A 25,481-nucleotide genomic window follows, 5' to 3' on the forward strand; every position below is an offset into this window, starting at 1 on the left:
GAGGTATTCAGGTGTGATTTAGAAGCAGAACATAAAAACAGAAGTCGCTATTGCACCTGCAAATTTTTGGACAGTTACATGAACTTCAGAAAACAGTAGACACGAGCTTTTGCCAGTGGCTTCTGGGACTGCCCCCTAAAGTTGACCCACTTTAGGGCAATGGGCAGCATAGATCACTAGTGGCAGTTTTGGGGGGGGGGTCTCTGTACTTTCTCATTTCCTGAAAGTTAGTTTTGGCTTTCCTTGACTTTATCTTCTCAGTTTATCCAATAGTATTGTAAACCTCTAATTCCCTGCACTAAACCCCTTCCTGTTCAAAATACCTAGAGAGGTTTCTGTTTTCCTGGCTGAATCTTACTAACATATCTGAGTTTTAAAAATACAGAAAGGGGCTTCCCTGGTGGCGCAGTGGTTGAGAGTCCGCCTGCCAATTCAGGGGACACGGGTTCGTGCCCCGGTCCGGGAGGATCCCACATGCTGTGGAGTGGCTGGGCCCGTGAGCCATGGCCGTTGAGCCTGCGCATCTGGAGCCTGTGCTCCACAATGGGAGAGGCCACGACAGTGAGAGGCCCACATACCGCAAAAAAAAAAAAAAAAAAAAAAAAAAATACAGAAAGAATGGTGAGAATGAATGGTCTTATGTTTTCCTAATAAAAAGAGGAACATTTGCAAATCTGAAAGATGACACTGAGGGCTAGAATTGTAACAACTGGCATTGAGAATTGGGAAAACTTGGCTCAGGTTTAACCAGGAGAGCTTGAGGAAGAGAGGATAGGAAGTCATAGGTATCTGGGTAAGAAGTGAAATTTTAATTATTTATCTTTCCCTGCCACTGGATAAGGAATTCTTGACAGCAGAATGATCTCAAGCAGAATAAAATGAACAAAGAAAAATGTAACCTGAATGGAAAAATAAGCTTCCTAATACGATGTACATGAGACTGTAGGTGGGGAAGAGGTGACTGAAATAAAGAGATTGACTCCATAATAGATAGAGGTGCACCCACGTAACCTATGGTGGGAGGAAGAAACCTATAACTGTAATGAAATGATATCTCTTTAACGTTTTATTAGACAAACCTCCTGACCCTTTTAAAATAAATGTCATCTGCACCCCATTCAAATAGCCCCTTCAAAGTTGGTTAAATTATAAGTTTGACTTCCTATTATCCGAAGGAAAGCATGAGCCCTTCCTCCCATGCAGACCACAAGGCACTTCTCAGAGAGGAGCTCAGGTTGCACCTTGGTATAACAGAAAGCCTGTAATTTTGATGCATTCAGCAGTGGAGGTGCAGTTGTCAGTCTGCTTCTACTTGTGAGAATTCTCTTCACCTTCTTCTTCCATGCAGCTTTTCAGTAAAGACAGAGCCTTAATTTTTTAAAAAAGATTGAAGCTTATTGTTGATTGCGTGGAGCCGAGAACGCAGCCAGGAGCACACTCAGCAGCACGCACCCACCTCAGTTGCTATGGTTAGAGGGTCTCCTGCAAGAAAAAGAACATAGTCCTGCTCGCCCAGCTCAGAAATCTATGGAGCTGCCACTACTTTCATCCTTAGCTCCTCCTTTCTATCCCCTTGACTCCCACTGGTGAGGAGCAAGAGAATACTATCTTCCCTGAGAAAGACCAGGAGAGAGAGGATATGGGCTTCAATGGCCAATGGAGTTAGCAGCCATTTCCTGGGAAACGCAGTAGCATTTCCTCAAGGACTGGACAGGTGACTGGTATTACAGGGAGAAGAGCTGCAAACCAATCAAGGAAACTGTGATTAGAAATGGAACACCGAGTTCTTGTTAGCCACACCTTGGGGGAAGGCACAGTGGGAAGAAGATGAAGCCATGAGGGGTGGGCTTGGATTGGAAGAAACAAGCTGACACAGTGGACAACAGCTGCCTACTGAGTGGTCACCTGCCTGTCCTTCCTCCCCCTGGCACGGCAGAGACCATTATCCACAAATCAACGTTCTCATGAATCCAAGTGGCCTCCCCTGGGGCAGCGTCAAGACCTAGAGGGGTGGCGGGACTGGTGATGGCAGGGCTGATTCCTTTGGTGGCTTTTGTGAATTGGCAGAAATTGGCAGCAGTGTGGCAGCCAGCTGCTTGAGCCGTCCCCTGTCCTTTGCTGTCACCAAGGAGGGGAAACTTCCCAGCGAGGGTAGCCGAGAGTCTATCCATCTATCAAAATTCCACACATTCAAGGCCCAGCTCATCTATCATCTCCTCTGTGAAACCTGTTCTGAATCCCCCCAGCTTGGATAGGTGGTTCCCTTTTATTTTGTCCTGCCTTGGTTGTACATAATTGTTCCATTAGACTTGAACTTGCAGGGGTGGAGGTTATGTCTCCCACAATGCCCGGAACAGGGCTAGTTCCTTGCTGCCTCTCAGTGTGTCCATGAAATTGAATGAATGACTGGAAGATGAGGTGGTTAGGCACACTGGGAGCCTTCTCCTTACCTGTTCTTGTTGGTGCCATCTGTTGAGTGCCATCGTTAGTTGGGGGTTGTGTACTGTACATGTGGACTACACCCCAGAGCTGTCCCAGAGCTGGACGGTCACCACGCTTTGGGAGTATGGGAGGATAAGGGCCGGAGGGTCCCATCCCTCCCTCTCCCTTCGTGGTCCCTGTGTGTGTAGAGGAAAGGGGAGCTGTCTTCATAAGTGCGTGAACTCAGTCCCTAGGAATTGTTCCCAAGTTCTGCTTGCCCTCAGTAGTAGAGGTCGTCATAAAGAATGGTAAGTTGAAGAGGAAGAATCTGTAGTGCGTGAATTAGAGAACTAGCAGCAAGGGGAACACTCATTTATTGCAGGAATTCAAATGCCCCCTCCTCTGTGAAGCATGTCCCCTAGTGTCTTCCCTGGTGTACCTTCCTACAAGCAGAGTTCTTTGCTCCTTTCTTTCTGTTCTCTCTCTCTCTCTCTCTCTCTCAGCAGCAATCTGCTCATTCTTCTACATTAACCCTCACAGCACTGTACCATATCTCCACCCTCCCTCCTCCACTCCCACCCCTGGACCATGAGTCCCTCAAGACCATGGACAGAGTGTTCATGTGTCATGACACCTGGTGGGAATGCCCTGATGTTTCTTAAAGGAAGGGATATAGAGATGAATGAATGAGTGAGTGAATGAATGCATGGGCTTCAATTGCTGTGCAGATAGGGAGGCAGAGATTCATAGAAGGAATTCTCAACCTGGGTTAAACTCTAGCTTGACCACTTACTAACCATCTGATAAGCTGTGGGCCTTGGCCACCTCATCTGTAAAATGGGGATAAATAATCCTGACCTTACAGCGCTGATGGAGGAGGGAGATTATCTAGTCAAAGGTCCCAAAGCAGTGGCCGACACATGCTAGACACTCAACAAATGGACAATTCTAAGACTACTTGACTCAGGGTGTTGCAGGGATACCAAGCTATTTGGAAAAAAAGTGCCTCTTCTGGAATGCAATAGGGAGGGAACTGAGAAGGTGCCAACACTAAACTAGGGGTGCCGACTGGCATTCAAAACCCTCAGCTGTCTGTTCCATTACTATGAACACTCCTGCAGCTCTCTGGTAGAGGGAGGTAGAGAAACCTACCTATTCTGTTCAGGTATGGAAACCGAGGCCTGGGCAGCCCATCTGGTGAGTAGCCAGAGAGAAATGTTTTCAGGAAACAGGGAAGCACCAGGACATTCATTCATTCATTCGTTCAACAGGCATTCCTTCATTATTGGGCACCTACTGCCTGTCAGGCCCTCCTACTTGCTGCAAAGACAGCCAAGGAGGTGAGCTGAGCCAGGTGGGAGCTGAGAACTCTCCACACACTAGTCCTTGCCCCCTGAGCCTGGGAGAGTGGCTGGAAAAGAAGGCAGTGAGTTGCCCTGCATTTATCAGCTGCCTTCTGTGGGTGAAGGACTCAAGGTGTCTCATCAGGTTCAATTCCAAGAGCATCTGAGCCAGGAGGTTTCTTTTTTTAGTTTACTGATGAGGAAACAGAGACAGGAGGTGAAGCAGCTGGACCCAGCCCACGCTGCAAGCAGAATGCTGTAGAGGAGAGGTTAGGCCTGGGTTGTTGAGGTCCCCAAGTTTCCCAATGCTGCGGAGGGCTGGAGGCCACCTCTCTGCTGTAACCCAGTCTGGTATGAACACCTAATTTTGAGGCATGCTATTGGAGCAAAAGTCCTGACTAGGATAGCTGGTGACGTCTTGCAGAGGCCACAGGGAAGCATACAGACATTTCCCATCCTGTATCTGTGGTCTTCTTGCTCGTCATTCATGCATTTCTGTCCTCTGTTTCACTGGTTTTACTTCTCGTTTCCAGCCTGGGCTCTGCCAGAAGGTGATTCCACATTTTTCTAGCAGCCCATGGTTTGGCTGCCCCCATCTCATTCCGAGACACCATGCCAGGCGGCCCAGCATGTGCAGGTGGGAATGTCTAGTCCCAGCTTCCCTGCCAAGTTCAAAAGGCAGCAGCTGCATCCACAGGGCCCAAAGCTGTGCAGCCAGTGCCTGTCACTGTCACTGAACAAATGAGAGTTTCCACTGGGTGGGCCTGGGGGTGACAGCTTGGGGTGTGGAGGGGCTAGCAGCTGAAACTGGTGTGGGAACAGCACCTGTGGGAACCAGATGGCTCACTCACCAGCAAGGCTAATGCAGACCCCAGGGCATCAAGGGATGCTGATCAAAGTGAAGCTTAGGGGCTTCCTGAACCCCTTTGGAACCTGAGGACTTGGGTTCAAATCCCAGCTCAACCACTTCCTAGCTTTTTGATCTTGAGCAAGTTAACCAGCTTCTTTGCCTCAGTTTTCTCATCTGTGAAGTGGGAATATTAATAGCATCCACATGAAAGGGGTGGCCGTGAGGTTTAAATGACTTAGTCCATGTAAAGCATTTAGTTAGAGCTCAATAAACATTACCTGTTCTTTTCTGGTCCTCTGCCACCTCCTCCATGCCCCATCACTCTTCTGCCTGCCAGCCCTCACAGATACTATTCAAAATAGCTGTTTCCCATCACCGGTCTTGCCTGACTGTCCTAAGATGCCTCTCCTTCTTCATGTGCCTCCCCACGTTTCTAGAATTGAATTTGCAATCTGTACTCACAGGGCCACACAGATCATGTTCTCTGGGTTAAGGGATGTACCCATGGAAAACAAGAGGGAGAAAAGGCAGCCACTACTCTAGGCTTGGTTTCCACAAAAACACCAATGTGATGAGGCTCTGGTGTCTTGCCCAGTGGTCCAAAATGCCCAAGCAGCCCTCCTGCCTGGAGGGTGTGGAAGCAGGGGTGATATGCAAAATATTCAACAATTCAGAGGGGCCCTGACCAATCAGAGTGGACTCTGGCCACAGTGCTGGATCACGGGGTACTGGGGGCTGGGGTCTGTAGCTCTTGACCAATTGGCAAGGAAGTAGTTTAACAATCGACATTGTTGCACAGGTGTGTTCTGGGTCTATAGCAGCTCCCCTGGTGGGAAGAGTCAATAAGGAGCCTGTGTGGAGTCTGGCTGGAAGGAAGGCAAGTCCTGTTCTCTCTCCATGACCACATGGTCGAAGGTTGAGAGAATTAAGTGGTCTTGAGGGGCTAGCAGGGTGGGCTGGTGTTAACAGTGTTGGCTTTGACATCAAACTATCCACTTATGAGTTTTGGCATCTTGTGCAAATTTTAAACCTCTGAGAACCTTGGTTATCTAATCTGTGAAATGGGGGCAATGAAACACACAGGGCTATTGCTAAGGATAAGTGTGATAGGAATCACCAGAATGCAGGGCCTAGCTGAGGAAGTGGGAGCAATCTCTGTTCCTCTTTAGGATGCCTTGGTGTTCTTTCCATCAGGTGGGACTCCTCCCGACTTTGGGAATCAATGAGGTACAAGTCTTTCTTCGAAGCACTCACACACCTGTGCAGCTCATGCTTGTTCTTTCGTTCATGCAATGGGGGTTTACTAAGTGCCTTCTCTGTGCCGGGCACAGTTCCAGCAGCTGGAGAGGCTTCAGGGAACACACCAGATGGGGCCCCTGTCCTCATGGAGTTTGCATTTTGGAAGGAGGAGCAAGAAATATGGCAGCCAAGCCTTTCCTCCTGCATCAAGCACTCAACAGTCCTGAGTCCTGGACGTGACTGACACAGGAGCAGCAACAATAAAACCTGCTAACCTGAAATCAAGGAAGAAAACCCTCAGAAGCCATAAATGAAAGCATGGCCTCCAACCAGAGGCCTGAGCTGGGCTGCTGTGGAAGATGTGCCGGGGTTCAGGAACTGCGTCTGGGTCAGCACTTTCCAGCTGGGGCTACACCTCAGCACCAGCTGGGGAGCTTCTGGAGATGCACAGGCCACACCCCAGACCAATCACATCAGAATCCCGGGGTGTGGGGTCCAGGTACCAGTGGGTTTTAAACTCCTCCAGTGGCTCCAATGTGCAGCTGAGCTGGCCAAGGTCTTTGAAGTGGGGCTGGGGATGAGCCTCCCGTGTAGGACAAGAGTCATGAAGGTCTCTGAGTAGGTGGAAGGAGACTGGAAAAACTCTACCCACCAGCTCAGCTAAAGGGGTAAAATGCTGGTCACCTACCTGCAGGGGCCACAGGGGACAAAGTGTCACTGTGAAAATTCAGAGCTTGTCTGTGCCTCCTGAGAGGGCCAGGAAAGTGGTCACACTGTAGTCTGTTGCCAGTGCCCCAAGAAAAGACATTAACCATAACTGTGGAGGGTGGCCACTTCTGCCACCCAGGGCACAAGACACTGCTATGGAAAACAAGTGTCCACTGAACAGTCTAGAAGGGCAGGCAAACAATAAACAGGGGAGCAAATATGTCAGTGTTTCCCAATCCTGGCTGTGCACTAGAAAGAGTTTTTTTTTTTTTAAACGTATCTGTCCCTCATTCGTTTCTGGAGATATTGATTAAACTTGTCCCCATTGTGGTCTGGACATGGGGGTCTTATATGAATTTTCTCAGGGTTGAGAACTACAAAATAAGTGAGATAATTCAGATGGTTTATAAGGACCACCTAGCAGGATAATGTGTATGTAATAGAGAGTGATTGGCTGAGAGAGACCTGGGACAGACTCCCCCGGAGGTGACGTTCAGTTTGAGACTTGAAAGATGAGGTAGGTGTGTCCTGCAAGGAGCTGGAGAAGAAGCTTTCCAGGCAGAGGGGACAGAATGTGCAAAGGCTGGAATGAGTCTGGAAAGTACTAGGAGAAGCAAAAAAGCCTGTGTGGCTGGTGTGTAGTGAGCCAGAGGGGAGGGGAGCATTCAAGACTACATAAGCTTACGTTTGGTAGTGTATATATGTCCATGCCTCTCTTTCGCTTTGTCACAGCTCAAACGTAAGGTAGATAGATAGTGGGAAGCAGCCGCAGAGCACAGGGAGATCAGCTCGGTGCTTTGTGACCGCCTGGAGGGGTGGGATGGGGAGGGTGGGAGGGAGGGAGATGCATGAGGGAAGGGATGTGGGAACAGATGTATATGTATGACTGATTCACTTTGTTATAAAGCAGAAACTAATTAAAAAAAAAAAAGAGAAATCTAGAAACAATAAATGCTGGAGAGGGTGTGGAGAAAAGGGAACACTCTTGCACTGCTGGTGGGAATGTGAATTGGTACAGCCACTATGGAGAACGGTATGGAGGTTCCTTAAAAAACTACAAATAGAACTACCATATGACCCAGCAATCCCACTACTGGGCATATACCCTGAGAAAACCATAATTCAAAAAGAGACATGTACCAAAATGTTCATTGCAGCTCTATTCACAATAGCCCGGAGCTGGAAACAACCTAAGTGTCCATCATCGGATGAATGGATAAAGAAGATGTGGCACATATATACAATGGAATATTACTCAGCCATAAAAAGAAACGAAACTGAGCTATTTGTAATGAGGTGGATAGACCTAGAGTCTGTCATACAGAGTGAAGTTAGTCAGAAAGAGAAAGACAAATACCGTATGCTAACACATATATACGGAATTTAAAAAAAAAATGTCATGAAGAACCTAGGGGCAAAACGGGAATGAAGACGCAGACCTACTTGAGAATGGACTTGAGGATATGGGGAGGGGGAAGGGTGGGCTGTGACAAGGCGAAAGAGAGGCATGGACGTGTATACACTACCAAACGTAAGGTAGATAGATAGTGGGAAGCAGCCGCAGAGCACAGGGAGATCAGCTCGGTGCTTTGTGACCGCCTGGAGGGGTGGGATGGGGAGGGTGGGAGGGAGGGAGATGCATGAGGGAAGGGATGTGGGAACAGATGTATATGTATGACTGATTCACTTTGTTATAAAGCAGAAACTAATTAAAAAAATAAATAAATAAACTTAAAAAAAAAAAAAAAAAGACTACATAAGCCGTGGTAAGATGCTTCGAATTCTCTTCCAAGGGCGAAGGAAAGCCACTGACACGTTTAAGCAGGGCAATTACATGAGCAGAATCCTAAAACTCACAGCTGCATGCATTTCATTGGCTCCCACTTACACCCACCCGACTTTTCTCTCTGCCCCATCCTTTATTTGCATTTTCACAATTACTCTGGGAAGAAGGTAGGTAGCTGTCTTCTCTATTTTATAGCTGAGAAGGCACCAGTGTTGAGTGACTCATCCATGTCCCCTGGGTTCTTGAATGGCAGGCTTCTGGATCATCTGGTACCCGTCCCAGAGCTCTTGCCCAAAGATACTCCTGAGCACGAGAAGTCACAGTTGTTGTTACAGTGAGTCCCCTACATATGAAGCTTCAAGTTGTGAACTTTCAAAGATGCGAATGTGCATTCGCATGTCCAATTACGTAACTTAGTTCACATGTCTGGCGTACATTGTCACGTGTGTGCATCCTCTGCAAGTAGTTGTACTTTTGTGTATTGGGTTGGCCAAAATGTTCACTCGGTTTTTTCCATCAGGTGGCTCTAGTAGCACGTAGTTGTCTTTAACTTCATTCGAAACAATTTTGTTAGATTGTATGTGACAGCTATCATATCAGCATGCATTTAAAAAAAAGACTTATCAAACTCAGTGAATTTTTGTGTAGCCATTTTAATATTGAAGATGGAAGGAAAAAACTCAACATTTTTGGCATATTATTCTTTATTATTTCAAGAAAGGTAAAAACGCAACCAAAACACACACACACACACAAGATTTGTGTAGTGTATGGAGAAGGTGCTGTGACTGATCGAACGGTCTTGTCAAAAGTGGCTTTCGAAGTTTTATGCTGGAGATTTCTCCTTGCTGGACGATGCTCCATGGTTGGGTAGACCAGCTGAAGTTGATAGTGATCGAGACACTAATTGAGAACAATGAATGTTATACCATGTGGGAGAGAGCCAACATACTCAAAATATCCAAATCAAGTGTTGAAAATCATTTGCACCAGCTTGGTTATCTTCATTGCTTTGATGTTTGGGTTCCACATAAATTAAGTGAAAAAAACCTTCTGGACCGTATTTCCACATGCGATTCTCTACTTAAATGTAATGAAAACATTCCATTTTTAAAACAAATTGTGACGGGTGATGGAAAGTGGATACTGTACAACAATGTGGAATGGAAGAGATCATGGGGCAAATGAAATTAACCACCACCAACCACACCAAAGGCCGGTCTTCATCCAAAGAAGGTGATGTTGTATATATGGTGGAATTGGAAGGGAGTCTTCTATTATGAGCTCCTTCTGGAAAACCAAACAATTAATTCCAACAAGTACCTCTCCCAATTAGACCAACTGAAAGCAGCACTCGACGAAAAGAGTCCAGAATTAGTCAACAGAAAACGCATAATGTTCCATCAGGATAACTCAAGACTGCATGTTTCTTTGATGACCAGGCAAAAACTGTTACAGCTTGGCTGGGAAGTTCGGATTCATCCACCATATTCAACAGACATTGCACCTTCGGATTTCCATGTATTTCAGTCTTTACAAAATTCTCTTAATGGAAAAAAAATTTCAATTCCCTGGAAGACTGTAAAAGGCACCTGGAACCATTCTTTGCTCAAAAAGATAAAAAGTTTTGGGAAGATGGAATTATGAAGTTGCCTGAAAAATAGCAGAAAGTAGTGGAATAATAGGGTGAATAGGTTGTTCAATAAAGTTCTTGGAGAAAATGAAAAATATGTCTTTTATTTTTACTTAAAAACCGAAGGCACATTTTGGCCAACCCAATACTTTACAGTACTGTATAGACTACAGTAGTACAGGTACCTTTATTTCAAACTCAGGATGTCTGGAAGCAAGCGTAAAAGCAGTGGTATATAGCCGATTGTGTTCGTTGGGTACCTAGGTTAACTTTGTTGGACTTACAAACAAAGTGGACTTAAGAATGTGCTCTCAGAATGGAACTCATTCATGTGTAGGGGACTTACTGTACATTGAGTTACATTCACTGCAACCCTGGCTGTGGGGATGGGAAAGCTCAATCTTGGCTTTCCTTGAGCAAAGCAGCTCACCCCAAAGTGGTCTTCTTTGCAACAGCCAACTTCCCATAAGTGCTGAGTCAGGCATCCCATCACAGACACTATCCTGCAACTCTACCGTGACAACCTTGTTCTAGAAAATGAAGGCGCTTTGAAATAAATCAAAGGGGTGTTTTGCGGCGCCAGCCTCACCTTGACTTACCTCAGTGTTCCGCCCTGGAGTCTGCAGTCCTTGTTGGCTGGACCTGCCCTGCAGGGTCCACGTGGGCCATGGGGCCATCTCCCCACTGCCTGGCTGTCAGCCAGGCAGTAATATTCTATTACTTCCCCAAGGACTGGCTGCTGACAGCTAGTGCTAGATCAGTTTTATGGAAGCCTCTTTAATACTTGAACATGTTGTCATGGATGGAGTATTTGGGGTTTTCTTGACACACATCTTGGAACCCCTTGGGAATCCCATTTCCCACCCCAAGTTCTAGGGGGAGGTGGGATGGCTGAGGAAGCGGCAAGGAAGATGGAGAGAGGCCACAAAGGACCTTCAGTGTCTTTGCTGGGTGGTTCTGTTGGGCTTTGGCTACAGCCAACTGGGGTGATTCTAAACACATGGGATGACCTGGGGTTGGAGAGCTCAATGCACTGTATGTGGAAACTGGTCCCACCACCTGGACCACTAAGGATGGAAATGAAACTCCTACCCTCGTCATGAAGCCCAAGGGTGACAAAAACATTGCTTCTAGACAGTAACCATGGAAACCTCTCATTGCTATGGATGGCCCACCACCAGAACAGCTCCTTGTTCTATGGCATAGAGTGCCCCCCTCTCTTCTCCTCTCCTGCCACTTCACTGCATTGCCCCAGGCCAGGGCTCCAGTCCCCAGGAAGAGCTATAACTTGGCTCTCCAAGGTTCACCTTGATTTTTGTGGGTGCCAAGGTAAAGAGCCCTGGAGAGGCGAAAACGAAAGGATGGGGATAAAGATGGGAAAAGATGATGACATCCGGCAGTGCTGGTGAGAGACAGGCAGGCTGGGGCAGACTGTCAGTGTCATTGGGGATGCTATTAAGGGCATTCATGAGGCAGCATGCGTGTCTGGAGTCCCATCTGACTGGCATCATTCATTCCTGTTCCTGTTCCATTCATTCTGGAAGGGGAACCTTAATTAGACATGAAGAGATTCATCAAACGGCAGCCCCTTGGAGCTGGTAGTCTCTTTGCCATCTGGACGGATGGTTTCTACCTTGTGACAACAGCAGCAGGAATGATTTACGAGGTCCCACAGCTCCACCCCCTGGGCCTGGTAAAACCTGAATGGCTTTTGTCCTCTCCAAAAAAGAGCGAGATTTTGCCTGTGCTGATGGGCACATGAGCGGGGGTTCACAGTAAGGTTTGCCCGACTCTGTGAAGTTGATGCCCAGACCCGTAGCAGCCAGGACCTTGCCTAGGGTCAGTTTTCAGTTTACAGTGACTCAACTGCAAGGATGAACAGAAAAAGCCCTGGAGTGGGGACCAGAAGACCTGGATGCAAATTCTTTTGGTGAGCTATGTGGCTTCAGGTGGTTTTTGCCTCAGTCTTATGACTTATACAATGGGGATAATGATTTCTGCATCATCCCAACTCACATGATTCTTTGGAAGTTCCTGTGACACTGTAAGACGCAAAATGACTTTCTAAATTATACAACCCTTGACAGGCATTGAGGATTTAATCCAACAAACATTTATTGAGCAACTGCTGTGTGCTATGCACCACCCCTGGTGCTGTGATGGACATGGATGAATAAAACACAGTCCCTGCCCTTGGCGAGCTTACAATCTAAGAACGGTCATAAGACAAGTGCACAATAACTATAATACAAGGCAGAATATGGTAAGTGCCATGAGAAAGGTACAAATAAAGTGCTACGGTGGTTCAGCGGAGGGAGAGATCCCAGTGGTTGGTAGATTGGGAGGGGGCTTCGTGAAAGATGTGGTTTCTGCATGGGCCTTGAAAGAACCAGAAGAGAGTGTTTCAGGGGATGAGAACAGCAAGACCAAAGGCACAGAGACAGGAAAACCGGGCACCCCTTCCAGGAATGACGGCTAATCTAGATGGACTGGTACAAGGTGTAAAGGAAGGATGGGGCTTAACTGGATGGTCTGTAATGTCAGGACGAAGACTTGCACATTATTTTAAAAGTTTGTGAATGGCTGGAGATTAAAAAAAGTCTCTATGAATGTTTAGGATGGACTGGAGAACATGCAAGTGTGCCCAGAGGAAATCTGGGAGAGGAGACTGCTGCTGAAATTGAGAGACCAGAAGGCAAGAGTAGCAAGGGAATGCACAGAGAAGAAATGAAGATGACTTTAGGGTCTCAGAATTGGGTGGTTGAGAGGATCGTGGGTCTTCTAAAAGTAAAAGGAGAGATTGTAGAGGAAGGGGAGGCAGAGATGATACACTTGGCTTCAGAGATGTTGAGTTTCTGGCGCTGCTGGAGCAGATGGGGTGAATGACCAACGAGCAGTGTGCAATTGAGCCTGGAGCTCAGGGGAGGCGCTAGGCTGCAGGAAGTGTAGGATGGCTCCAAAGGAAGGCGGGAGGTTGCTGATGAGTGTGCAGGGATGTGAAGAAAGGGGGCCGAGGAGAGGACGCCAAGGTGGGGAAGGTCTAAGTGTGGGGGCAAGAAGGAGAGAGGGAAATAATGGTTGGATCTACTTCAGCTACTTTTTAGATTAAAGTAAGGGTGTCAATAAATAAATCATAAATACATAAATAAATAAATACATAAATAAACAACAAAGGGGTGTTGGCAAAGGAGAAGAGTCATGAGAACGCGGCTTCCTGGGCACCAAGGGGACAGGGAACGTCCAGGAGGAGTCAGTGTAGAGCCAAGCAGTGCAGAAAGCTTGGTGATGAGAAAGGGCTTTTGATGTGGCAGCTGAGTCTCTGGTCCCAGGAGCATGGGGGCCACGAGGGGGTCGAGAGGAAAGGCGGTGCCAGCACCAGAAAGCCCCCCACCCCCAGGTCTGGTGGTGAAGGGACGAGCCACAGGAGCCAGGACAGGTGGAATGAGTGCCTGTTGGTGGAAAGAGAGGACAGATGCGGCAGAGTGGCTGAGGACCGGTGAGAGGATGAATGTCATTTCCTCAGAAGTGGGAGGAAGGAAGTGAAAGGAGAGGGGAGAGATCAAGAGATTTTGAGGAGAGACTGCATTTCAGATGATTCCACCTCTTCACTGAAGGAGGAGGCTGACGGTGGGGGTCATTTGGGGGTTTGAGGCAAATGGAGAAGATCTGAGGGGCTTCAGGGTGGGTGATGATGGGATGAGTGGGGATTGACTGATGGTCAAAAGGAGGTTGGCTGACTGACCACCTGCTCCCAGAGGCCTGTGGCCACTGTTATTACAAGGCAGCAGATCAGGGTACCGGGTACCAGGTACAGGCAGGACTCCGTGGGGCTGCCCCAGACTAGCTGGGCTGCGTCAGAGGCTGCAGTGGAACCTCGGGCAAATTGAGCTCTAAATAGGAGAAAAGGACAGGCTGCCTCCTGATCATGGTGCCCAGATGGAGAGGGCGAGGTGGGAGGAGAAGCCGAGGTCTCTGGAACTCACGCCATCACAGGGCCGAAGTGTTTTGGCAGTACGGGACCTGCAGGTTGGGAATGGTGACGTGTGGATTGTCCTGGGTCCCCAGCCTTCTCTGGAGAGAACCCAGAGGCAGGTTTTGAGAGTTCCTTCCCTTCCCACTCCATCAATTTCAGTTTAAGGAACCAAGACCAAGAAGAGACAGAAAGAAAACTGTGTTTTCCAAAGAGCTCTGGCCTCTTTACTCCCCTGCAGGTGGGCACTGGCAGGTCCGTGGAACGCAGGGCCAACTCCAAGACCTGACATCGGGTTCCTCTCTGCACTCACCACTGGAAACTTCTGGAACCCAAGGCCTTAGCTAATCCACTGAGGCCTCACTGGCAATTTTGCCTGCTCCCCAGGGCACTGCAAGCTTCAACAATGAAATGTCTTCCAAGGCCTCTGAGATCCTCAAGATGAAAGGCCCTGGAGAAGTGTAAAATATGATACTAATTATTTTCACTTCTTGTGAGAAGTCCAAACCACTCTGTCCCCATAGAGCCTGTTAGGGCTGTTGCTTTTTTAAATATTAATTTTATAATGCAAATCCCAAATCTCAGACTTCAGGCGTCAACAAGGAGAACAACAAGGGAAGAAACACAGAGACATAGTATCGTGATCTTGGTTTGGAGCTAGAGCGTCCGCATGCAGGGTTAATAGGTTCTGAGCATCCTTCCACTGTCTCCACTGGCTTCCCATCAGGCATTAATTTAGAGCAAATGTCCTGCTTGAATTGCCATTGATTAATTATGTCGTCTCATATGCTTGGGAGTGGATCTTGATCCCTTTTCTTAACCCCCTCCACCTTCAATATAATGTTTTTTTACTTATCTTTCAAATATATTTTAAAACACTGTTATTTATCAGGCAAGGGAATGAATCTAACAAATCAAGCTGGCTAATGCTTGTCTACATGTGACATGTCATTCCAGCCCCTAAATTATCATCATCAAGCCCAGGTTTCCCTGGGGAGAGTATGTCCAGTATTTGGATACTACATTTGGCTTTGGGTTTTAAAAAAAGTCTTAACTCTTAATTTTAATAGGGGAGAAAAGGATTTTGCCAAATTCTAAAATCACTACCTCTGTGAAAAGAAGGAGGTGGGGATGGACATTGGAACCTCTCCCCACAGAGCTGAAAACCTGTGTTGCAGCTCAGTGCCGGCAAGTGCAAAGATCAGGGTAGGAAAGTGACAAGAAACTGACATTGATACAGCAGTCTGGCTGCAGACACACCCCGCCCTGGAGTGCAGGATGAATAAAGCAAACACAGTGGCTGTAGAGAAATGGAGCTCGATGCTTAACGTTCTTCCAGGCCTCACACTCTGGGGCTCCTGAGGCACCCAGGAAGGCAATCATATGTATTTTAAAGGGATGACATTTATCTTTGCGGTGCCCTTTCAAGCTTTTGTGGCGGCTTCCCTGGAGGCAGAAGGGAATAGCACAGTCCCTCCTGTGACATTCTAACAGAGCAGGAAGGAGGCTAACCCTGAGGATGAAAGCCCAGGGTCCCTTCCTCCTTGATAACTTAAGTGGCTTTAAAGAACAACCACCACATTTTGGACACTCTTTTGCCTTATTCGGGGCTGGAGTGCTGACTCTTAGTAGGAAGTTGCAATTTTTCAAAAACACGATTTGGAACACCCTAGCAATTTAGTGTCATCTGCCTGCTCCGTCCCATGTTATTGGGGGATCTTGCAAAGCCAGAATAGGACCTGTCCACCGTGTCTTCTCCAGCCTTCTCTCCAGAGCTATGGAGGCCGGTCTGGGACAGGTGGGTCAGCTGTGGTTCATCCTGCGGGCAGTTCAGCTCTGAGTTCATGGAACCAAGTCCTCAGCTCTGACGTGGCCTCTGCTTCTTAGTGAACTTGTGCTCCTTGGCTGGGCTGAATGTTCCAACCTCCCTCTTCCTGGGAACAGCACCATTTTAGACTTGGGTCAAGTTGTCCCCTCTGGTCTTGGCTTACCCAGAATCCATATTTCTCAGAGGCTCGGGGCAGCTGCCAACAAGTGGTTCTCTAATCATCCATGAGCCCAAAGACCCCTCCAACTTGGGACGCAGTGTGTCATCCAAAGTCATGGGACTGACTTCTCTTCCTGTCAAGTCCTTCTTGCCCCCAAAGATGCTCTGAGTCTCAGTCTGATCCGGGTGGGTTCTCCACACCTTCTTCCTGTGGCTTATCTGCCTAATGCTAGATGAACACCACACAGTTATAAATACTCAGGTCAATATATATATGCAGGTATAGATATATATATTCTGGTCACTGTTTTACACTTGAACAAAGAAAACCACTAGCCTGCTTGTTCTAGAGTTTGTGCCACCCCGACTCCCATCTGCCTGTGGTATAGCTGGCAGGAAATGTGAGCCACTGAGTCCCACGGGGCGCTCACCTTACGTGGCCCCGTCGCACTGGCCGACAGTCAGTTTCAAAGCCCCCTGCTCGTGCAGGCTCTTCAGGGCCTTGAACTCCAAGGGCATGGTATGGGGACCGGTCTGGGAAGTGTAGCCGTACTTGAGGCTGTCGTAATAGTGGTACTTGACAGGGTTCTGGTTCTGATCTAGCGGAAAGGGCCAGAATCCATAGAGGTAGATCTGGTTGCAGAAACGCGTGGCCAGGGTGTACATCAAGAGGCCTGTGGTGGGTCTTTTGATGTGAACTTTGTTAGTCAGCCAGTATCTGGGAAAGAAAGAAGAAGAAGAAGAAGAAAAAAAGTGAAACAAAGAAACAAAAGAAACAGTTTGCGAATTATCCTTTCCAGGAAGGGGAAGATTTTGTCCTGGGCCACAGCCTGCCTCCTGCTGAAGAGGAGCTGCAGACATGAGGTTCAGAGATTAAAGGGGCTTGCCCAGGTTCACCTAAGTAGAAAGGGCAGGACCTTGACTTGAGCTCAGGCTGGTTGAAATCTAAAGCAGGGGCTGGCAAACTTTTTCTGTAAAGGGCCAGGTGGCAACAATTGTTGGCTTTGCGGCCATACTCCTGGCCTCTGCCACTGTAGCCCGAGAGTGCCATGGACAACACACATGGATGTGGCTGTGCCATAGTTTGCCGACCCTGATAAAGGGCCGCCTCTTGCATGGTGCCCACCGCCTCTTGCCACATCTGACTTTGGCAGGGGTTGACCTCCTTGCCTCCTAAGCATCATCAGATTTCTTTTCCATGCCTGCCCACAGGCCCCACAACCTGCCCCCTTCCGCCTCTGATGCAGGCTGCCCATCTCTGAGCATATGTGGCTTCCCTGGAGGGCAGAGGGAGCAGCAAACAGCGGCCTTCCCTGTGAGGCTGGGTTCTGCAAAGGAATCTGTCAGAAGTATGAGAGGAAACATGGGGCGGGGGCAGGGCGGGGAGAGCAGAGCCTTAGGCTAAGGGCTTCCTGTGTTGAGTGAGGTGCTGAGCTGCCTTTGTACATAGAGGGCTTTGGTTTACCGTAATTGAGAAAGAAGTGAGGAAGAAACCATCTTCATTTCACAGGCTAAGCAACACAGGTTGAGAGGTGGTTTCAGTGACAGTTCTGTCTACAACTACCTGTGTGCCTTTGAGCAAGTTGCTTCTCCCTGCTGGACCCACTTTTTCACATTTATGCAGTGATGGGGCACAGGCCAAGGGATTGCCAAGACAGCCTCCAAGTTCCACCACAATCCAGAAGTGTCTTCAGAAGTGGGAAAATAGACACTCTCTTTGCCATCATTTTTGTTTTCCATCATGGTTTTTCTCCTGCTTGGATTTAGAACCCACTGGGATGTGTGGTCCAACCTCTTTATTTCTAGTAAAACCTTCCACTTACCCAGTGCTGAACCCTTTTAAAAGTAATGCGTATGCCTTGGTGGAAAGCTGTACTTCCCCAGCACAAACTCCTTACTACTGTGTCTACACCAGACAGTGTCCGTGGTTTTCTGTACTCAAACACACTCTGTGGGCCCCCATCCCACGAGCTCCCATTTGCCTCTGTGAAAAACACTCACTCCCCATCGGAAGCACAGGCCAACGTTCCCCACGGCACCTCGGCACAGTGATGCCCGAGACTATAAAGTCACACATGTCAGTTAAATTCATGCCAGAAGGTAAAACGATGCTGGACAGAACACTTACATATTGCTGAAAGTTACAACTGTTTTACATTATTAACAGTGCTTCTAGCTCAAAGTTTGGGGGCAGCTTCTCTAGAAGCCCAAGTACACCTTTTTGCAAGAGGTTCCTTCTGCAGCTCCAAAATAGGAACCCCCAAACATTTCAGAGACTCAAGCTTAAATCCTTTAGCTTTTACTTTTTTTTTTTTTTTTTTTGCGGTACGTGGGCCTCTCACTGTTGTGGCCTCTCCCGTTGCGGAGCACAGGCTCCAGACGCACAGGCTCAGCGGCCATGGCTCAGGGGCCTAGCCGCTCCGAGGTATGTGGGATCTTCCTGGACCAGGACATGAACCCGTGTCCCCTGCATTGACAGGCGGACTCTCAACCACTGCGCCACCAGGGAAGCCCAAACCCTTTAGCTTTTGAGGGAGGCATCAGCCTTTGTATCAGACAAGGTTATAGATTCCTAATAACCCATATAATTTCAGTAAATCATGTACTATTGGATATAATAAAACTTATTTCAAGACTCCCTCCCACCCCATCCTGTCAGGCCAGGGTGATCTGAATTTCCCCCCTAACATCGATGATGGAGTCTGTGGTCCCCAGTGGCCAGAATCAGAGTGAACATGATTCTTCTGGGCACTGCAGGTGACCCCCTTTCACAACTGCTGTTGTTTCATAAGCCTGTCAGTTGAAGGCCCCTTTCTTTGTACCCTCTCCTTTTTCATCTTGTCTGAGACAAGAAACTTCCCTGCAGCTGAATTTTCCAACCTCGAATCAGACAGAGGGGTAGAGGCAGAGGACAGAAGAATGGCTCTAGTAACTGCAAACACAATAAAAAAATAATAGGAAAAGAGTTGGCGGACATACCACAGAACTTCATCATTTCTGTCCTGCATGGTTGAGAAGTTTCATCCCAGCTGATATGTAGGAGGCATGGTGCTGGCTCAGGGGGATGCTTGATGCTGAGACTGGGGCTTATTAGATAGGGAGCCCTTCCTTAGACTACTTCAATACTCTATATGCTCAGTGGGGCTGAGCTGAGCTTGGGAGGACCCTGGGGGTTGAAGGCAGGAAGAGTGCATGGAGGAGAAGAATCCAGAAGAGCAGCAGCTGACACCTCGGCTTAACTACATCTAATAATGGGGAGCTCACCCCCTCTTGAGCTAGTCCATTGCACTTTCAGCTTTAACTTAATGGTTCTTAACCTAGGCTGCCCCCTGGAATTGCCTGGAGCTTTAAGATGACCCATCCTGGGTCCCACATCCAGGTGCAGCCTGGACGCTGGGATTTTTAAAACCTCCCCCAGTAATTCAAATGTGCAGCCAAGGTTAAGAAGCCCTGCTCTAACTGGTAGGTGGTTCTGCCAAAAGAGCCTAAGAACAAGACTTATTTAGAGAAAAGAGGGGGAAAAATTAAGCATAAGGGATAGTCACTGAGTTTTAAAGACAGTTGGGCCTGGAGAACTCATCTAGCTCAGCAGCCTGACAGGGGATATAGCTGAGCTAGCTGGGAGTTGGGACATGTGTGTAAGGAAAACTGACACTGGCCTCTGTGTTGCCAAGGCAATAGGGAGTGGTGGGGACTGTGGCATCTAAAGGGGTAGCTGGTTTTATTGTTATCTTGTATGGTCATGTCAAATTTTCTGATTTTTTTCAAAGTTATCAGAAATCTGGATTTTAACACAAATTCTCCAAATTTTTAAATGTTGGCAACTACTTAAAAATTTTTTTTAAAATCCGGTGAGTCCCTATTGGGTGAGTTAACAGACCATATCTATGGGTAATCTATGGTTCTCCTGGATTGAACTTGTCCTCTTCTTTCAATTTACAGAGGAAAAAGTGAGAATCCAGGGTGACTTGCCTGAGAAGAGGCAAACCTCTCACACAGCTGGTCAGATAGAGCTTGGATAAAATGCAGCCTCCCCACTCCTGGTTCTTGGGTTTTTTTCACTCCATGGTGATTCTGGGGTGGGGGGTGGGGGATTGTTGGGGTTGGGGATGAGCTGGCTGCAGCTGCTGTTGACACTATCCAGGGACACATGAGCCACGGGCTGTGTCCCCTCATGAGAACATCTCAAAGACTGTTCACTCCCTGAGAAATTCAAGCCCTAACAACGGCCACATGACAGACTAGGGATTTGCGGTTTGTTTATTTTCTGATTGCAAGGGCTTAGCAGGGTAAGGCTTTCAGAAATAAATTTCTTTTCAAGCCATTGATGCTCTGCCCACAGAGAGGCAGGGAAGAATTGAATCAGTGGGGAAACGTCCAAGTAGCTCATAGGTGGGTCTGAGTTTACCCAGACAAGTGCAGTGCCCTCCCCGTAGGTGTGCCTTTCCCCTACATGTCCTCTTGGTGAACTCTCTTTTTTTTTTTTTCCCCTCAAATTGAGCACGTGAATCACGTCTTCCTGGAAATGCTCCCTTTGTTCTACTCTCTTCTCAGCTCAAACTGAATTAGTCATTCCCCCCTTATTATTATGAGTTTTGTTTCCATGGATCCTATTGTGCTTATCAACCCGAGCTGATCCTTCATTACTGTATGGGTTGGACTCCCACTTGAAACTGTACTGTGATCTCCCCAAGAGAGGAGGCCATGCCTTACACTCCTTTGTGGGGTCATCAGAGGCACCTGGCTCAGTGTGTGGTGCAGCCAAGGAACTATGGCAGAGACAGCATTGCTCAACCAATCCTCCATGGGCTTGCCTATATCTCTCAGCATCCCTTGTAAATGAGCTGGGGTCACATGACCAGTTCTGGCCAATAGACTGCAATAGGAAATGGTCCCTGCTGGACCAACTGTTCCCTGAGAGCTTACTCCTGCCTTGGAGAACCTCAGTGCCTCCTGGAAAGATGATGTCAGCCTAAGATGAAAGAAGCCTAAATCCTAGAATCACTGGTAGGAAGACAGCTCCAACCAACCTACATCACACTTTGCGAGGATGAGAAATAAACTTCTGTTGTGCTAAATCACAAGGGTTTCAGGGATTGTTATTGTAGCATAAACTAGAATTGATTATCCTGGCTTCCATGGCGCTCGGCAACGTTGGACTTAAATGGAATCGAAAAATGGGAAGAAGTAGAAAAGGAGAGGGGGGAAGCTAGCAGTGCACGCAGCTTTGTGACTCTGGCCGGCTAGGACAGGAATAGAAACGCCCAGCCTCTCAGATCTGCTGCCCAGAATCGCTCACTGGGAAAGGTGTTAACAGCAAAAGAGGCTCCGGAATGAATTGAGAGCTCAGTGGCAGGGAGGGACCCTCTCATTTCCGATTCTGCCTCTGTGGGTAAACAAGAGCTCCTGAGTGAGGTCTGACAGGGACACGGGGGCGCCGTTTAATGAGCAGCTTGTTCTAGAAGCTGACAGTTATGCAGGAACAAATCACTCTCCATTTCCTTTATCGCTCCTCAGTCGCCCTGGCCAATTTAGAGACTGTGTGCATGGCCGACTTGTAGACGATTTCTTTCCTTGAGATAACAGCTGGGTGTTAAAACGCAAACTAATTAATTTTGCCTTCCTAAACGAGGTTAGCTGGGTGCATCCAGGATGCTTTGCGAGGATGAGAAACTTCGGTTGTGCTAAATCACAAGGGTTTCACAAGGATGCTGTATTGACAATGCACCTTTAATATCCCAGTCTGGAGGCTTTAATTAGAAGGCAAAGTAATCTCCAAAAAGGCAGTAATTATTTTTCAAATTTGTTACCCCAGTTGCCAAGACAATTAAGTGCCGTATTTTATGAGCATGGACAGCAATAAATGAAGATTGCCAAAATCATCACCAAAGCACACTTGTCCTTCTCCCTGGATTCCTGTGCTTGGTATGTGGCAAGCATGGTGGCTGCCATGGTTGGAAAAAGTGACCAAAGGGGCTTTCTCTAAGAAGCTGAAAGCACTTTGTGGGATATAGCTCATATCGTCCTTATGGAACAGGAATGCCTCACAGGAGGTCATTGAGGGATACTTGGTGATGCTTTGCACAGGATCATCAGCCAAGCCAGAAACAGGGCTCTCAGACTCCTGTTCTCTTCGTCATCTACATCACCAGCCCGGTCTCTGGTCCAGGGGCCTCAAAGCCCATTGCTGTCTTTCCTTGGGAGCACCTTAGAGCTCTGGTGTCGGGGGGCATCTCAGGATGTAGCTTCCCAACTTTGTGGAAGTGGAGATCGGGGGGTTTGTTTCAGAATTTGGGGCTGGTATGCAGAGCTGGTTAAGCCCTGGGGATGCTTGAGGCTGATTCCTGGTCCCCAGCCCTCCATGCTTACCCAAGCCAGTGTTCTCACTCAAGTAAGCCAGGCTAGCCTCAAGTATTACCATGCCACCAAAAGCTCCCCCATGACTCCTGGGGTCCACAGGATAACATCCAGCAGCCTCAGCCCAACTTGTGAAGCCCTTGAGATTTGGGCCTGAAATCCCTCCCACCACCTGGCATGCACAGCCACACTGCCACCAGGAACTTCTGGTTTCTTCCAGGACACCACCACCTCCTACTTCTCCTGGCTGGCAACTCCTTCTCAGCTTCCCTGAAGGAAGCCTTCTAGGACCTGCCTGGATGGTTTTGTGTCCTGTATGTTGTTCTTTTCCTATCCTAGCACTGATCATGCTATGCTATAATGATTTATTTACTTGTCTTCCTCCTCCCCTACAATTTAAACTTCTATGAGCAAGTGGGTTGACTTCTTGTTTCCATGTAACCCCAGATCCAAGCACAGCTCACCCACAGAGTGGGTGCTTCACAGATCTTTGTTTAATGAAGCAGTGAGTAAAGATTAGCAAGTAGGGGTTAATGTCTCCCTTCGGGGGCACTGGCAGGAGAGGTGGAAGGAGCCTGCCTTACCCTAAACCCTTCTAGGCAGCCACTGGGTTCTCACATGTGAAAGGTGGGCTAACAGCATCCTAGACAGTATGTTGCCAAAAGAAAGAAGGAAAAACCATGATGCCGGTTACTTAAGGCGTTCCTCCTTGCTACACGTGGGGGTGGCCCCAGGGAGTCTAGAGACCGCTGCTCCCGCACAGGTATCGCTTCTGTCGCTAGAAGCCCTGTAGGGACCCAGCAAGACCATTTCTTGGGGGTTTAAACCTTCTGGCTAGATTCTGGAATCTAAACTGAGGCCACTACAAATAGAAAAAAAAGTTATATTTAACCTCATTCATAATTAAAGGAATTCAATTTCACACAACGAGATGCCATTTTTCACCAGATTGGCAGAGATAATAGTTGTTGATAACACATCATGTTGGGGAGGTTATGGGAAAACAGGTATTTTCAATAATCATAGGTGGGAGTGTAAATTGGTATATACGTCTGTGGTGGGCAATTTGGCAATCTCTATGAAAACTAACAATGCATATAGCATATATCCATCTCCCTTTTTTAGCAATGGCACATCTAAAAAGCAAGACTACATATATACATATGTGTGTAGATGCCAGTCCAGGACAATTACTGTAATACTGATCATAGCAGCAGAGTGGAAAAGCTTGTGATGCCCACTGATGCCTTCTGCTAACAGAAATTATGGTCCAGACATGGTGGAGTGTAAGGCAGCTGTGAAGGAGAATGAGGTGCTGCATGTCGATATGGAATAATTTCCAGAATTTAGCAAAGTGCAGTACTTAAAACATGCTCCCTTAGGTGTGAAAGTGGATGCTTCTGGAAGGATACATATAGAAAGACCAGTTTAATAGGCTGTTTCTGTGGAGAAGGGTTCACTTTTCACTTGAAATCCTTACATACTATTTGGCTTTTTCTTTTGACTATGTCCATTGCTATTTTAAAAAAAAATGGAGACAATCCATTAAAAATGACCAATGCCATCTGTGCTTTAACACCCCAGACCTTCCTCCCTTTATTTAGGTAACACCACCAGGCAATGCACTTCCACACTCCGTGTCCACTGGAGGAGACTGGGCCTCAACTCCTGTGACCGGCCCTGGAGACATGCTCTGTGGACTCTGATAGGCATGTCTGGGAGGGGCCCCCTCCAGCCTTAGCTGGTCTCTCCCCTGCCGCCCTGCACCCTGCTTCCTCTCACCCCCTGCACCTGCCCTCCAGCCTCGGGTTCTGCTCCCCTCTGACAGGCAGCAAGGCCTACTTTGCTGAGCCGCTTGCTCCAGCCCTGGCAGTGGTGCCCGCTGGATCACTGCCTTCCGAGGGCCTAGGCTCAGCACTCCTGATGCCTAATTAAGCATGAATTCACCGGCCTTCTGTGCCCTAGGCTTGTGGGCTGGGTGGCTGGCTACACAGGCCAGCCAGCGAGCTGCTTTCCTGCCCGAGGGCAGCCCTCTCTGTAGGTCCCAGCCTTCCCCATTGTGGTAACTGAATTAGAGCTATTCACTACCAGCTGCTGATCAGAGCTTCCCACTTCCTGCAGCCAAATTCAATTGCCTGGGTGTCCTTCCCCTCCATTGCTCACGCCCCTTGCCAACAGCCAGCCAGGGCACTGTGCCACCCTGAGGGCCGGAAGAGCCAGAAGCTCCTGGAAGCCAGGTTGGGTCAGGGGCAGTGAGTGTCGAAGGGCAGGCCTTCTGCTCAGTCTCTGCCCCATGATGCCCACTTCCCTGCAATATCCAGGACCGATAACTGCCACAGATGGCAGGAATCTTGAGAGTACATGGTGGGTAGAGATTCTCCTAGCACAGGTGTGTTGAATCAAAGGCTCTCTATGGGGGGGTACTATCTAGCCCAACTGTTAAAGGTTGAATTGCATCCCCCCGAAACTCATATGTTGAAGTCATAACTTCCAGTACTTCAGAATGTGACCTTTGGAGATAAGGGTCTTTACAGAGACAACCAAGTTAAAATGAGGCTACTAGAGTGAGTTCTAATCCAATATAACTGATGTCCTTAAATCTGGAGACAGACAGGCACACAGGGAGAATGATGAAGATGGCCATCTACAAGTCAAAGAGAGAGACCTGGAAGAGATTCTTCCCTCAGAGGCCCCAGAAGGATTTCTAGCCTCCAGAACTGTAGGGCAATTCATTTCTGTTCTTTAGGCCACCCAGCCTGTGGTACTTTGTTACAGCAGCCCTAGCAAACTAACACCCTAACTGTATAATACGTATTTCCCTCTCCACAGCCCAGTAAGGGGCATCCCTTGCTGTCTGGACATCTCCAAGAATGCAGAATTCATCCGTTCCTAAGAGGCAACTATGCTCATTTCAGATGATCTTTATTTGTTGGAATGTTCTTCCCAGTGTCCAGAGGAAATCAGACTTACTCTAGATCCTTTCCCGACCCTAGTTCACACCTGGAGACTCACAGTCCAAATCTGCGAGCCCTTCAAGGGCAGGAGCCTTGATTTATTGATTTTTATGTTCCCCCAGCACAGGCCTGGAACCCTTGAGGTGCCTGTAAGTATTTGCTGAATAAGAAAGATTGCTCTCATACTCCTTGGAGACTTCTCTTCCCAAATCCTTTCAACTTTTGAATTTCTT

General features: G+C 47.9%; 1 protein-coding gene across 2 annotated transcripts in view; it reads right to left on the bottom strand.

Annotated features, from left to right (window-relative positions):
* Positions 1–16,369: 16,369 nt before the first annotated feature.
* ST8SIA2 (ST8 alpha-N-acetyl-neuraminide alpha-2,8-sialyltransferase 2) overlaps positions 16,370–25,481 on the bottom strand; it is a gene marked incomplete at both ends in the record, with an annotated part of 66,717 nt that continues 57,605 nt past the window's right edge. For both annotated transcript variants that reach the window (XM_081226815.1, XM_081226814.1), the window contains one exon: positions 16,370–16,655. In XM_081226815.1, coding sequence (XP_081082941.1) covers positions 16,370–16,655 — 286 coding nt within the window. The remainder of the gene's footprint in view (positions 16,656–25,481) is intronic.

This window comes from Mesoplodon bidens (assembly GCF_964165515.1).
Source record: "Mesoplodon bidens genome assembly, chromosome: 3".
Lineage (NCBI taxonomy): Eukaryota > Metazoa > Chordata > Mammalia > Artiodactyla > Ziphiidae > Mesoplodon > Mesoplodon bidens.